Here is a 16,248-nt window from a genome sequence, read left to right on the forward strand (position 1 = left end):
AAAGAAAGAAAGAAAGAAAGAAAGAAAGAAAGAAAGAAAGAAAGAAAACCATGACAGCTATATCCCCCAAAAGAAGCATATTTTCCGGTTTGGGCAGGAATCTCTGAAAACCTGCCGTCATTACTCAAGGCCATTTATTTGCATGGCCGGTACCTCTGAAGAACTGGATTGGGGTGCCTTAGCCCTCCCTTCACCCATCAACCCCCCGCCCCCCAGCCTTCAGTCCTGGAATTGGACCATAATTCCTATCAGGGAATTTCAGACAATGGATGTGCTGACGGGATAAATCCTACTTATTCACAGAGGCCATGTGGCAAAGGCCTGTCTCTAAAGAGCCACCTCAGTGGCAAGGCCACAGGGCTCGATGATGGAAAACTGACAAAGACAGACTTTCATGCCTGGTAAGGGTCATGCCAAGCTCGTCGTGCTAGTCCAAGTATTTTGTCTTTATGGGGAATGAAAAACAAAGCCACAGAAAGGTAAGATTTTTAACAACGACTCTAATTCTCACAACCTAAAACTACTACTCTTCTTTTACACATTATCTGATGCGACAGCATGTCCATGGCGGAGAAGCTACCCTGATGCTCATGAACTATGGCTCTGTTTACACGTCAATTCTCAAGGCTGGCGCCAAGAAAAAAAAGATGTCAGGAAAGATGCCTTCAACGTTTAGAAAAAACACAAATGCGCCTTCACGGACACATCTTTACAAGGCAGGCAGAAGTGATTTACTTAAATGATGACCTTGGCAGAACTGAAAGGACAAATCGAAACACAGTTCATCAGGGAGCATTTTCCTACGGAAACAGGGGCACGTGTGGGTGGGCGTTCCCCAAGCCACTCGGGCACCGGCCTTGTCCTCACTAGGCCCGAGTCCTCCATATCTACTCATTCCCGCAGCAGCTGTTTGCAGAGCATTGGCGATATGCCGACCTGTGTCCACCCCAGGGACAGAGCAGAGTGGCCAGGCCTGGGCCTTGCCCTCAGGGGCCTCCAGTGTAGTGGGGGAGCCAGACATTGAGAGATTTTTGTAAATGAACGTGTGATAACAACTGATGATAAGAGCTGTGGAAGAGAAAAGAAGATGGGGCGATGGAGGAAGAAAAGTGGGGGGTGGTCAGTGGTGGGAGAGGGCACTTGGTCAGTGAAGGCCCCTGTGAGGTGACATGTGAGTTGAGAACAGCACGATGGGGAGTCGGCCATGTGGGCACAGGCCCGGGGAAGTGGGTGCTGGTGCTGGGGTCCCAGGCAGGAGGACTGGGAGGTGTTTGAGGGAGCACACTATGATCCCCCTTCTCTCTCACTCTTGCTCTCTCTCCCTCCCTCTCACGTGCACGCTCACACACTTGTACCCCTGCAACTCCCTTACCTGGAGGACCACTAATACTGAATCCCCAGGATTGCTGCATGGGTGGGAGGGATGCCTCCCACGGCAAAGGGACAGATAAGGTGGGATCAGGGGCCCCAGGACGAGGGACGTGTGAGATGAGGAAGAAAGGGGGCCCGGGGACTCTGGAGAGAGACCCGTTTGCAAAGCTCTCCCCGAGTGTCTGCGGAGGGCCAGCCTTGAAAGTGTGGGTGTCATCCTCGTCTCCCTCACTCCTCACCTCTGAGTTGCCACGTGCTGTGGGTTCTACATCCTTATCGGCATCCCTCGACTCCCCCATGACCTTGCTCCAGCCCCTGGCCACTGTCTTGGAGCAAGCTACCACCATCTTTCTCCAGGACAACTGCAACACAAATATTTAGAGAACAAACACATCAGCAGGACGTGCTGGTGTGGGGAATCCTGCTGCGCACCCACGTATGGGTCACGGCTTCCTTCTCTAAAGCGGAAGCTGGACTCACCTATTTCAGAGTTGGACAGAGCAAGAGATCCAGACCCTTTGAAAAGCTAAGCCTTTTGAGCTGCCTTTTCATGGCCCTTTCCCTGGCTGTGGAACACAGCCACCTCGTCGGGTCCTTCCTGAGCCAGTGCAGTCTCGCCAACCATTCCTGACCATCGCTCTTTCCACCTGTTCATGGTCACGCTGCATTTATGTTGTAGGTTTGGCCTTCCCCTCCTTTGCCAGCCCTCCACCCATAAACTCATGGTTGTCCCGCCTCTAGTGAGGCTCTGGCAAAACACCAGTGTCAGGCCAGGACAGTCTGCTCAGACCACGGTTCTGCGCCCTCCAGACTCCGATGCCAATTTAGGAGCATCTAAGGCACTGAGGACTCAACAAGCAGCAGTGAGAGCTCCGATGGTTGAGGAACTTTCCAATGTAGCCTTGTGTCGGGGGCAGTCTGGGCACGCTGCCCATCTGTGTTTTCTAAGGGACAGCAAAGGCAGAGGGGTGCTTTGTGTGGGCTGCTGTGGTTGGGGGGCCTGACCCCGAGGATAGGGACTCTTCTGGGCAGCCTATGGCCAGCAGAGCTGGAATTCTCATTCCCACCTAGCCTAGAGCAGGCACAAAGGAGGCTCCACATTTTCTCCACGGAAGGTCAAAAAAGGATGACCCTGATCCCTCTAACCATCAGCTCCTATTGTGATACTCTTATCAACCGATTTACAAACAGCTTTAAGTGAGGAGTGCTTGCAACGCCTTTAAGCCTGCTTCTCAACTCAAGAACAGGATTTTTTTTTTTTAATATGAAATTAATGTCGTCACGACCTTGCTCTCTTTCTAAAAGGATCTGAGGTGGGCTGTGGCAGCCCAACAATGGGTTAGTCAGTGATGATTAGGAAAATCAGGATCAAGGACAAATGGGACTACACATGAAAACAGTGTGGGCTAACATGGGGCTCTGTGGGGACTCCAAGCTCGATCTGGATCTCCTGGTATCCAGGGCAACGAGGAAAACACCACACAGGCTAAAGGGAAAGTAAAACTAAGTGGTCCGCTGATAGAATGGCAGTGCGTGAATTATGTATAAAATACAGCTGTCAACCAGGCTGCTCTGTGTGCTTGGCCGGTCGCAGGAATGGCTGTTCTAGGGTCTCGACCCATGGCCACGTGAGATCCTTCCAGGGGTGGCTTTCTCATCTACAATCTATGAGTAAAAACCATTTTCCTTTGCCCTTCTTCAACTGATTCATTACAGTGGGCTTTGGATTTCTTGGAGAGAGGTCACATAAAATTATGTTATTCTTTTATGGAGATGTTTAATGTCTGCCATTATAAAGCACTCAAGTAGTGGACTGAACCCTTAATAAGAAGGCTGGATGAAGGAGGGGCCCACACCCAGCTTCACCCTGTCATTGGGCCCAGGATTAATCCAGAGAGGCTACTGACCTGGGAAACAGTCTATTCCGCGCCCCCCCCCCCCAAATGTATGTATGTTCAGAGGTGGGGGAGGGAGAGAGAGAGAATCCCAGGCAGGCTCTGCATTGTCAGCGCAGAGCCCCATGCGGGGCTTGAACCCATGAACCGTGAGATCATGACATGAGCTGAAGACAGACGCTTAACTGACTGAGCCACCCAGGCGCCCCAGGAAACAGTCTTTAGGAATTCTTTTTTGCCACCTTTCACCTGGATGGAAATGTTGGCAGTGATGTCCATCCTAGAATCAAACCAGGTCTCTATGTCGCAAAAACATAGCAGAGGTTGTGCTGTGGAAATTTCCATCTGGAGCCAACAGATTTCTCCAATTTACTCCTGCAGGCAGACGCCTTTGAAAGATAGATCAATAATATGGTTTTCCTTGCAGTAATTTAATCCGGCTGTCTGCTTTGTCTCTCGTGACTTCCTGTTTTTCATGCCCATGGGACCATGGCCGGGCCATGCAGCACAGGAGGGCACATCTGGAAAAGCTGGTGTTCCTTGGATTCCTGTTCCAGGGTTGAAAACTTGGGGGACACAGCTGTTGTGATAAATATGCGAGAAACGCTCAGCTGGTAGCTTTAGGGAGCTACCTAAGGGCTGACTAAGAAAGTGTGGCTCAACAGCCGACGCGCAAGTCCTGTGTGTGTCCTATGCCCACAGTGTGGCCAGTCCTGTCCTCACATGGGCACATGTGGAGCAGGGACGAGGACCGCACGTACTGTAGCACGCACACCCAATAGACATGCAGGTTTCAACCCTGTCTCCCTGCGTTCTGGCAAATGGCCAGAGAGCTTCAAAATGCCAAAGCCATCGTGTTCAGGACTGATGGTTAATGAGGCCAAACTAAAGTGAAAACATTTCACTAACTTCCACTGTAGGCTTGGGGAGTGATGAAATCTGACAGTTTGTTGAAGCTGAGCTGCTTTTAAGCCCTGTGGGTGGGCACGAGGCCCAGAGCAGTGATCTCGACCTTCCCCCAGAAGCTAGATTGCAGATCCCTGGGCCCCTGGACCCCTGCCCGACTCAGATTCAGAAGGTCACCCCGATGCAGGGCTTTAAGCCCCCATGCTTGGTGAACCACTGGCAATAAGGAAAGCATGTGGGCTTTACTATAGAGTAGCCTGCCCAGAGGCAATTTATTTACTTCCAGGAGCCTCCGTCCTCTTGGCCTGTAAAACAGGGCTACTGAAGTCTGGGCTGTGAGGATCAGGAATGACGTTTGAGCGCTGGGCAGCAGGAAGCCTGGCCCCCAGCCTGCGGTCAGCGGTGGTACCCGCCCAGCCCCGCCGGGGACAGCGGGGCTTCATACAGGTTCGTGTGGCCCCTGCTCAAGTTTCTTGAGCATCTGCTACCATTTTCCAGCTTCCCCCCATTCCTGGGGTCCCTCCCCAGCCTGGAGTTGAGTGGCTAGGCTTTCCCTATTTCATGGACACTCCTCAGAGGAGAAACAAGGAAGGGGAATCACAGTGGAGATTCCCAGGGGCAGGCAGTGCCTCGGCCAGGAAAGCCCTGCCCTCTCCTCCTTCTGGTACTCTTCAGGACCCGGAACTCCGCCAGACCCTGCTGCTCGCAAAGCAGCCTGCCTTTCCTCCCCTCACTCCATCCCCAGAACAACATGGGACAAAGGAAGCCTTGGCGTTGCTGTCACCTCCACTTTACAGATGAGAAAACTTCGGCCTCTTGCCTCGATTCTTGGTCCATTCCATTCTCAACGCTATCCTCACATGATATTTTTCTTTTCATTTCTTTTTATTTAAAAAAATTTTTTTTAATTTAAAATTTTTTTGAGACAGAGAGAGAGAGCATGAATGGGGGAGGGTCAGAGAGAGAGGGAGACATAGAATCCGAAGCAGGCTCCTCGAACTCACGGACGGTGAGATCATGACCTGAGCCGAAGTCGGAAGCTAAACCGACTGAGCCACCCGGGTGCCCCCCTCTTTTTATTTTTTTTAAATTGCTTTTAAAGATTTTATTTTTTAAGCAATCTCCACACCCAGTGTGGGGCTTGAACTTACAACCCTGAGATCAAGAGTTGCATACTCCACCAAATGAGCCAGCCAGGTGCCCCTGATTTTTTTTTTATTTTTTTATGTTTATATATTTTTGAGAGAGACACAGAGCACAAGCAGGGGAGGGGCAGTGAGAGAGGGCGACACAGAATCTGAAGCAGGCTCCTGGCTCTGAGCTGTCAGCACAGAGCCCAACACCGGGCTCGAACCCATGAACCATGAGACTGTGGCCTGAGTCGAAGTCAGACACTTAACCAACTGAGCCACCCAGGCGCCCCAAAATCCTAAGTACAAATAGAGACCTATGGTGCCCTGCTTAAAATTCCCTTAATGGCTCCCAGCTGCTTAGAGCAAGGTTCAGAAAACTTTCTGCAAAGGGCCAGATGGTAAATATCATAGGCCTTGCAGGCCAAGAGACAAAAATTGAGGCTACCGTGTAGGCACTTAGGTAACAGAAGGGAGTGCAATCTTCCTCAAATTTGTTTTATCAATGAAATTATGAGGAGGTTTCTTTGTAATCTAGTTTTGCTAATGAGAAGAACAGATTTCCTTTTTGGTGCCGATAAAATTTCACGTAGTTGGGGTTCAGGTAGTGTTCCCCTACCATCTGATCAATTTATGATCACCTGTAAAATGATTACAGGTTTAACGACTAACTGCAAAAACCATTTTTAACTTGGTCTATGTCCTTAACTATAATGAAATAAAACACAGGCAGTGAACTGGTCATTGTTTGGGACCCCTTCTTTTAAAAAAAATATTTACTTTTGAGAGAGAGAGAGAGGGAGAGGGAGACAGAGAGAGAGAGAGGAGGGCCGAGAGACGGGGACACAGAATCTGAAGCATGTTCTGAGCTGTCAACACAGAGCCCAATGTGGGGCTCGAATTCACAAACTGTGAGATCATGACCCAAGCCGAAGTCAGATGCTTAACAGACTGAGCCGCCCCTAGACCCCTGCTTAAAAGATCAAGTCTCAGCTCCTTAACGTACAAACACGGCTGCAGGGACCTGCCCTCACGTCTATCCCAGACACTCTCCCAACACAGTTGGCCCCAACTTTTTGCTTCTTAAACAGGCTTCGCTCTCTTATCCCTGAGCTTTTTCTTCCAGCCCATTTCCAACCTGGGACTTCCTGTCTCTGCTCGGCTAGACTCTCTTTCAGGACTACTTACCTGGACACCTTCCCTAAGCCCTTCCCTCCCATAGATCCCAGTGTGGACTTGGAGAAGTTAGCACATAATATCACAGTTGGGTCTTTACAATCTGTAACTCCCTCACTGGCCTGGGATGCTTTCGAGGGAGGAAGCTACTGCCTACCTACTGTACTCACTGCACATGCTTCAAAAATAGGGACTGCATCCCAGGTCTTCTGTTTCCTGCACCATCTCCAGTGGGGACCACCCAGCTGCCTTGAGAGCACCATGTTTTTACACCCTAGCACGCTCCTGGCCTCAACTGACTGATCCAGGGTGAACACTGGATTCAAGTCAGGCCTACAGCCCTTTCTTGAGATCTTTCGAGCTGTGACCGAGAAATGGCACAGTGTAGGGAGTAAAACCCTGGAGGGCCGGCAGCCATGATCTCCATCTTGAGGGGAGACACTACCATGACAGAGGTGGAGGAAGAGGATGTGCAGAGAGAAGCAGACAGGAGTCCTGGGCAGAGAGAACCTTGGAACATTCTCCTGAGCCTCAGCTGCATCCTGCTGTGCTAATCATCTGCCTAGTGGCCCTTCCTTGGAAACCACAAGACACCTGAGCTCGTTTGACCATTTTCTGTCGGTGGCGATCCAAAGATTCCTTGATCTTGGCAATCCAAAGATTCCTGATCTTGGCATTCTCCCCACTAGCCACTGATTCCCAAACGTTTTTAAGCATAGGAAGCTCTAGTTCAAACAGAATCTTACTGAGAAGCCCGGCATGTGAAATGGCTGTAATATAGGATAGACCACACGGTCCAGTCTAACAAAGCCCCACTCTGACAACTCCTGACTTTGAAATCAATGCTGAGATACTCTTTTAGCCTCAGTTTCCTGCTTTTTAAACAAAACAAAACAAAACAAACAAAAAACAAACAAAAAACAAAAAACAGAGCAGAGGTATCCAACTCTTCAGGTTGCTATAGGGCTTAAGTAAGTTAATATATGTAAATCGTTTAACACAGTGTCAGGGATAGAACAATCAGTCAATAAGCATTAAATTAGAAGTAGGGGATGGAGAAACCCAGGGCAACTGCCACTCTTAGCACCCTTATAACTCTTCCCTCAATAATGTCTTTGGCATATGTATAATGTTTAAATTATCTGAAATGATTAATATATCTTCCTGGTTAGACTGGAAAGTCTCACAAAGACAAGAAGCATATCTGTCTTGGTCACTGTTTTACCCCAGGTCTGCCTAGCACAGCTACTGGCCTCTAGAAGGTGACCAGTAACTACTGTTGACTAAATGATAATAGATATATGTATCATCTTGTTAAAAAATATACACCATACATGTTGCCTTCTGCAACGGATTCGAAAAGTCGTAAGAAGAGATAAAGGCTCAATGGACAGGGTAGCCTACTGAAAACTAAAGTTAATTCTTTTAGTTTGGTCAGTTACATTACTTGGAGGTTCCCAGGTTTCACCATTTTAAAACTAATTAATGTAATGAAAACACAACATGACAAGACTTCAGAGGTACACTTAAAGTAATAAGGAAAATTCATAGCGTAAAATACTATATAAAAAAATGGAAACAAATAAATTCAATTCCCTGTTCAAAAAGACAGGAAAAACTCCAACCAAGTAAAACAAAATAAGTTACAAGAAAATAAATAATAAGGATAAAATCAGAAATCAGTGAAACAGAATAGGAAGGCCACTGACCTATGGAGTTTGAAAAACTAACAAAATAGACAAACCACTAACTAACTCAGCCAACAAACAAGGGAGGAGATCCAAATATAAAACTAAGAAATGACAATAAGAAGATAACTACTAAAAAAGTAGAAATTTAAAAAATTCATGAGATTACTTTGCAAATCTCTATGCAAATCTATTTGAAAATGACAGTGAAATAGATAAATATGGTTTACCAAAATGACTTCATTGGAGCCAGAAAGCTTCAACAGAGCAAACTTTACAGAGAAATAGAGAAGACTGTCAAAGAATTCTCTGCTACCCCAAAAAAGCACCAGGCCTAAAGAATTTCACAAGAGGTACAAAGTCTTGTTTTAGTGCTGCATAAATTCCTGTAGGCTTAGAAAATAAAAGTAAACTTCCAAATTATTTTTATGAAGCAAATATGACATTGTTACATTGTTACTTAAACAAGTATCACTTACCAATAAGGGCAAAACATCCTAAAATAAATGTTAGCAAACAGAATCAACATTGCACTGAGAAAATAGTTTAATATGACTAAGGGGATTTATTCCAGGAATGCAAGGTTGGTTTGATATGATAATAAAATATACCATATTAAGTGATCTAACAAGAATCATATGATTATTTAATTCCACTGATGCTTTGACAAAATGCAGCACTTTTTTCTAATAAAAAAATACTCATGAAAATAGAAGTTGATGGATACACTTCTTTACCATGGTAAAATATATAAACCTTAGTCCAAAGCCAGCATGTACCATATCAAGAATCACTAGAGGCATTTGCACTAACATCAGGAACAAGACAAGGATGCCTATTATCTCTACTCTTACTTATTATTGTATTGTAGGTACAAGCCAATGCAATCAGATAAGAGAAATCAATAAGAAACATAAGAATTGGAAAACAGAAAGTAAAACTATTTGCAGATGATGTAATGGTACACCTGAAAAACCTGAAAGAACCAATGTTCAAATTAACTCAAGCAAGAGAAGAATTAAGTAAGCTAGCAGAATATAAAATAACATAGAGAAACCAATAGTTTGCATGCACATACACAAACAGTTAAAAAATATAATACTGGATAAAACTCCATTTATAATAGCATTAAGGGAGAGGAAATGCTTAGCAATCGACTTAATAAGAAATGTGCAAAACTTGTATAAGGAACACTTTAAAATGTGCCTGAATGATACGTAAGTGGATGTGAACAAATATAAAGACATCCTTTGTTCTTGGGTAGAATGACTCTACATCATGAAGATGTCAGTCCTCCTGAAGTTCATTTATAAATAACATGCTCCTCAAAAAAAATACCATCAAACTTCTTATGGAGCTAGACAAGCTGATACTAAAGTTCAGGTGGAAAAATAAATATGGAAAAATGTCTACAAAACACAATAGTCTAGGGAGATAAAAAACCATGAGGGGAGTCTAGTCCTACCTGCTATTAAATCATGCTATGAAATCTCCATAATTAAGACCATTAGGCACTGGAATTTGAGTAAACAAAAACACAAACAGAAGCGAATAGGAATCTAGAAATAGACTTAAATATATACACAAGTGTAGTACATGATGAAGGTGTCACCTCAAATCACTGGAGCATAGATGGGCTCTTTAATAAAATGGCACTGGACAACTGGGAAGCCGTTTGAAAAAAGATAACATTGGCTCCTTACCTCACACCTTCCACACAAACAAACCCCAAATTTAAAAAGAAACAGACATACAAGTACTAGAAGAACACATACAAGAATTCAAGAATTCCTCCATGAACTGAGTGTACCGAAAGAGTACAAGAAAATTGATAAATCACACTATGTAAAAAATTTAAAACATTTGCATGGTAAAAAAATAATTGATAATTCATTTAAAAACATATGTGTATAAAAGGATTACTATATTGCTTACCCAAAAAGTGTTGGCTTGGATCAACTGCGAAAGTGATGTCACCTTACCTAAATAAGCCACTGATAAAGTTTCATTTACAAACAGCATGGTGGAGGGAGAGAAAGTGACCCGTGGGGAGAGTTTTCTCTGCATTAGTACTGGCTCCAGCTTTACCTTCTTTAGTTTCTTGTGGGCCCCACTCTGGTTCCCCTGTGCCAGGTCGGCCCCACCTAACAGCCGGTATGTCTCTGCCACCTCCGGGCTGAGGTCACCAAACACTGCCACTTTGGCTTCCAGGGACTCTCTCAGGATGGAGATTGCTCTCTGTGAAGGGAACAAAAGTTAAAGTCTGGTTAAAAGCTCAAAGGCTGATAAAATCCATGCCTCCTAAGAAAATGGTGTGACTGATGTGTATTTCCACTTTTCAGGGGAATGGGTTTGGGTGGTGTCTCCTGAGCTAAGCCTACTCTCCCCTTTAAACCGGGGACAGGAAGTAGCATACATGTGAGCGGAGAGGTGCTCACCATGGAGACACAATGCATAAAGGACATCTGGAGAGCAAAGCCACTTCAGACAATGCAGGAATTCATTTCAGTCAAGCAGTAGGAGCAAAAGCTAACATGTTTTGTGTCCTTTATGTGCCAAGACCTGTACTAAACAGTTTGCATGTGTGAGCTCATGTAATTCTGTCTCCTTTAGGTAAGTACAGTTTTAATCCTCACTGAACCGAGGAGGAAACTGAGGTACAGAGCAGTCAAGAAACTTGCTCAGGTCTGACTCTTGATGTCGGCTCAGGTTGTAATCTTGTGGTTGGGGAGTCAGGTCCCAATTGGCATTCTCTAGCCACCATCCCCCTCTCTCTCCCTCTTTCTCTCTCTCTGCTCCTCCCCTGCTCAGGCTCTCTAAAGCAACAAACATTTAAAAAAAAAAAAAAAAAAAAAAGGAAAAGAAAAAGAAACTAGCTCAGGATTAGACAGACAGCTCCCCAGTGGCAGACCTAGGATCTGAATCCGGCCAGTAATTTGAATCCTTTTCAGTTGCAGGCTCTTCTGCCTATGTGCCCAGGGACGTTCTTACATTAAGTGAAAATTAGAGTTTCCTGGCAATGTATGTACTTACAAAACATCCAGAACATATTCCAGGGTTTTCTATTTCTCATAAGAAATAGCTTAGGAAACCAAAAGCAAACATTCCAACATGGTGAAAAATTAAATATATTTGACATTTTGTTTGGTTTCTTGGGTTTATTTATACCAACGTGGAATAAAAAACATGGCTTGGTCAGAAACCAGTATCTTCTGACATTAATCTCTTGAGTCAGACACTAAGACATACAGAGGGAAGGCCCTGTCTCCACCGCCCACATTTCTCCTGAAATTCTTCTGTGGTCTTGTACACGAAAGCAGGATTATGGCTGCAGGATACAAATGCTGAATTTGAGACTCAAATAAGGCCGGAACCGATTAAAGGGTGTCCCCACCAACTGGCCCTGGAGGTGTCCTGATAGCACTCCACAGATGGAATGAGCTGGCAAAGCTTTACTCGTTTTATTGGCAGTAATATGGGTTAGGTGCTAGGGTTGAGGTATGGAACCAACCACAGAGAAGGCAGTGATGAGGCAGAAACAATTTCTTAGGTGGAAAGATGAAATCACCAGAGAAACTGGAAACTGTGAAGCGTGTGGCCTACCCTGGTACGTGGGTAACTTGCTTGATGCTAAAGTGCATCACGTCCTTTTGTATCACATCCCCTCCCAACCCCTGTGAGCAAGGATTTAGTGTGGGGCAGGTGTTGGGCTCGGCAACTTATTCTTGTCAATTGGTTGTCAGGTTTGGAGGAGCCCATGATGGAAAGAAGAGCCGGACTCTTTTTCCTAAATGAAGCTTTCAATGCCATTTATAGCCTGACTGGGGAAACTAGAGAGAGATCTGCATGAACTTGAACGGCAGGTCACGATGGTGATGGACGAGATGCGACATGGGTTTGGAGGAAACAGAGACTGTGTCAGTCTGTGAGAGGTAGAAAAACTTAAGGGAGAGGAGTGAAGAAAAAATAGGACCTGGGTGGGAGGAGGAGAGGGCATGGGAAACTGGGAGCCCAGGTGTGAGGAGGGCAAAGGGCAGAGCCAGGCAGTGGGCTAATCTGACTGCAGCACAGAGAGTGGGAAGGGGAGAGTGGGGAGACAGGCCGGGCTGAGGGTTGTTGGGGGGCCTTTGCGCCAGGTTTGGGAGTCTGGATTTTCTTATGGGGAGTAAGAACCCGGAGAAGGTTCTTGAGCAGAAAAGTAGCACAACTAGAAGATAAACCCACTATTTTAATCTGTGGCAGAGTGACCTTCACCTACATTTTACCTTAAAAGACATTTTCCTTCCCAAAGACCACCTTCCTGTTGGTGCAGGGTTCTAGTCCAATGTATCGGCTGTGAACACATCTGGTGTGGTCTGAGCACAGCCCCATGCTCATGCCTGGGACTGTCCTCGGGCTGAGCCTTGTCAGCCAGCTCCAGCTAGAGCCCACAGGGAGAGGGCTGTGACCCATGCAAGGTTGCCACGCTTGGGCGGACGGGTTGCGTCACGCACAAGGGCAGGAGAACAAGGGCAGCTGAAATCTAGCCTGTGTTCTGCTCTCCAAGCAATGTGTGCTGGCACGGGCTGCATCCCCCCGAGGAAGAGGCAGCTTTTTCTATTCTTACAAGGGCACCGGAGGGCTGGCCGGGGGTAGAATGAAAAGAGCCAGTTTGCCAAAATCTCCAAGGGCGGCTGAGGGGAGCGAGGTGCATCTTTGGATCAATACCACCGATTTGGGTGACTGGGGCAAGGGCAGTGAGGTGTGGCATCAGTGACAGACACCAGGGCAGGAAGCCAGACAGGAATAGGGGAGATGATGGGTGCCCTGTGGTGGCTAGAGCAGTCAGGCGACCCATAGCCAAGCCTCCACCACCATGAGCAAGAGGGTCTCTGGCTACATGGAAATCAGTCCAGGCAGCGGAGAGACAGTACACATCCACACATATACTTACTATTCTTATGATCTTGTTCTATTACTCCTGTGCTGTGTTCATCATATTATTATATCAAACAGGATTCTATGATGAACAATAATGGGAAGAATCTAATGAGGACTGGGGAAAGGAATCAGGCAAACTGATGAGTCCTGAAAGATAGACCCTGCGTTATTTAGGAGATCAATGAGGAAGAGACCCCCAAGAGCAGGAACCAAAAGCTGGCACTTTCTGGAAGTGGGGATTAGAAAAGGCCAATGTGGCCAGAACACAGATCGGGGGAGGGGGCAAAAATAAGACTGGAAATGTCAGCAGAATCCAGATCCTTGAAGGTATTGTGAGACACACAGGATTCTGATTTATTTTAAGGGCATTGAGAAGCCGTTGGGAGTATTTTACAAATGGGGGTTTCACTGATCAGATCTGCTTTTTGAAAAGATCACCATAGCTTCCTTATTCAGAATGGATGAGAAAAAGCCAAGAGTGGAGAAAGCAGCTGGGGGACCAGAGTCTGTCAGAGTGGTCCAGACAGGAGGTGATGATTGGCAGAGGTGGACATAGCAACCAATACATTTTAGAGGTAACAATGACTGATGACCTGGAAGGGGTAAGTCATGATGGGGGTAGACTACATCCTGCCTCTAGACTTCTGACCTGAGCACCCTCCCTAGAACTTCTACAGATATTCTAGAATCTGAGGCCTCTGGAAGGCCCTTTTCTAGTTGGGGGATCCAGAAAAATATGGAAACTCCACATGTTATGGTTACTGTAGTCCTACTTTGGTCTGAGGAACATGGGAGCATCTAGATTAAAAAACCTGTGTTCCTTGAGCTCCCATCAATTGAGAGGGGGGTTTAGAACAGAGCTGTGGGGGGAAGTGTACAGAACAGCCTAGAAAATAAAAGCTTTTCATCCCAAGGATTTGCCTTGATAGGTTGAAGTTGAAAAAAATATATACATCTATATACATAAAGGCAACAGCAAGTAGCTTTCTGGTAGCTGTTAGGCTTTGCATAGAATAAGTTCTCAAGGGTTTAATTACCAGTGAATATAAACTCTGGGGCTTGTTCTATTTTTACAAGCCATAAAAAAGCATGCCTGTATGGTTCAATGGACTGTGGGCTGTAACTTCTGTGCTGTGTAGCTCTCGTTAGATATGTAAATTCCATCCATAACCCAAAATTAGGAGAGAGGAATTAGGCACACTCACCGGCACCCTCTATCCCAGCCAGAACTGCAGGCTGTGATAAGCAGGGTCTGCCCACTGGGTTTTAGGTTTCTCGTCCTTAGGATCCTTTGTGGGGAGTTGGGGGAACACGGCATCTACATTCTCACAAATAGTTTTCATTTTCCAAGAATGAGTATCTGGGAGCTGCCCAAGAGTGGCCACCTGGCATTATTTATCCCTGTCCCTATGGGAGCCGGGTACATACCTTGCCCATAGTAGATGCTTGATGGATGCTTGTAGAGTGAAGGAGTAGCCCTCTGGATGTCAACTCATGCAAATAACTAGTCAAACTTGGGTCCAAATGCATTTACCTCTTTTTGTCCGGTGACTTGTAGAAAATGGCAATAATCATCTTGAATTGAAAGAAATTTGGCTTTTCCCATCCCTTCAGCATCCTTAAGATTAGCCATGCTCTCTTGAAAATACTGCTTGGCCACATCTGAAGAAAAGCATCGTAAAAACATTTGAAGATTGCTTGCAGATTTGAAATGGAAACAGAATAAGTACCCTTTTAGTGGTGGTGAGCTATTTGAAAAAAATAAGTATTTAGACAAGAGGACCTAGTTAATTGGACTGTTTTTCAGAAAAGATTTAGGTCTCAGCAGGATACAGCAATTTACTTTCCTTGGTTTTCATACATTTTAGCTCTCCCAGCCATACAGTACAGATGGGGAAAATATTCCCCAGACTTGAACACACTGGTGAGTTTTCAGGTTAACCATTAATTCTTCCTCTAACTCTGGTTGCTGCTCACTGAGGTTAGGGCTCCGAGGGTCCACTTATTTTAATGGACTCTGTTATCTTAGAACATAATTTTACAGCATTAAAATTCTGCAAAATATGGCTGACACGCTGCTAAAGAAAGAAACTCAACCATTCCAAACACATAAACATACTGGTTATAATACAAGGAAAATATTTTTAAATATTTGCCAATCTTGAAAGCAAGAAAGGGAAAACCTCAGGTATGATAAATGAAGAAGGAACCAGAAGCCAGAACGGTGAGTGGGCATTGAAGCTGAGTGGACCGTGAGGGTGTTAGAAAAAAAAGGTATAGTCTGTAAGGGCTAAAGTTTTATAAGCCTGAGGACTGGTGATGAGGCCTGAGGACTGTGTATGGTAGGAAGATGGAATGAAGCTTGCTACCAAAAGCCAAATTCTTCTGTGATAGGCAGAATCTAGGAGGACAGCTCTGTCTAATCCCTCCCCTGTGACATGGGTGGAACTTGCAGATATGAGGAGATATTATTCCTTTGATGAGGTTATGTGATATACCACAGGTGACTTTAAGAAAGTGAGATTATCCCTTGGGTTTAACCTAATCACCCAAGGCCTTGAAAAGGAGAGTTTTCTTTAGTTGGTAGCAGAAAAGGCAGCCAGAGACATTCAGAACATAAGGGGGATTTGACATGAAGGTCCTCCATTGGTGAGATGGAAGGAACTATGGTGTAAGGACCCAAGAGTGGCCTGTGGGAGCCAAGAGAGGCCCCTGGCCAATAGCCAGCAAGAAAATGGGGACTTCAGTCCTAAAACCGCAAGGAACTGAATTCTGCTAATGACAGAAATGAGTTTGGAAACGTATCCCCATGCCCCAGATGAGAATGCAGCAGGCCGACAGCTTGATTTTAGCTTGAGCAGAGAAGCCAGCCTTACTGTGCTAGACTTCTGACCGACAGAACCGAATTGATAAATGGGTTTAAGCAATCAAAATTTGTTATGCGGCAAAAGAAAACTAATACGGTCAGGAATCCCTACAATGGAGTGAAGAGCAATCGCAATGGTCCAGAGGCCATCCGTGGCTGCAGAAATGGCATCTGAAACTGAGACACCGTACAGGGGGCATCCACATGGGTGAGGCCTGAATCTGCATCACCTACTTGGTCTGGAAATTCTGAACCAAGAAATTAACTAGAAACTAGTCTGTAACTGGAGAAATCAT

General features: G+C 45.6%; 1 protein-coding gene across 7 annotated transcripts in view; it reads right to left on the bottom strand.

The window, feature by feature from the left end:
- The window catches only part of TTC23 (tetratricopeptide repeat domain 23), a 106,220-nt gene that overhangs the window by 6,863 nt on the left and 83,109 nt on the right, over positions 1-16,248 (bottom strand). For 6 of the 7 annotated variants that reach the window (XM_040493776.1, XM_040493779.1, XM_040493778.1 and 3 more), the window contains exons 8-10: positions 14,621-14,748; positions 10,255-10,404; positions 1,611-1,733 (exon numbers count right to left, since the gene is read on the bottom strand). In XM_040493776.1, the coding sequence (XP_040349710.1) occupies positions 1,611-1,733; positions 10,255-10,404; positions 14,621-14,748 (401 nt within the window). The remainder of the gene's footprint in view (positions 1-1,610; positions 1,734-10,254; positions 10,405-14,620; positions 14,749-16,248) is intronic. The other variant, XM_040493780.1, reaches the window with a different exon arrangement.

The sequence above is a fragment of the Herpailurus yagouaroundi genome, unplaced genomic scaffold (assembly GCF_014898765.1).
Source record: "Herpailurus yagouaroundi ecotype Mexico unplaced genomic scaffold, PumYag 185, whole genome shotgun sequence".
NCBI classification, from domain to species: Eukaryota; Metazoa; Chordata; class Mammalia; order Carnivora; family Felidae; genus Herpailurus; species Herpailurus yagouaroundi.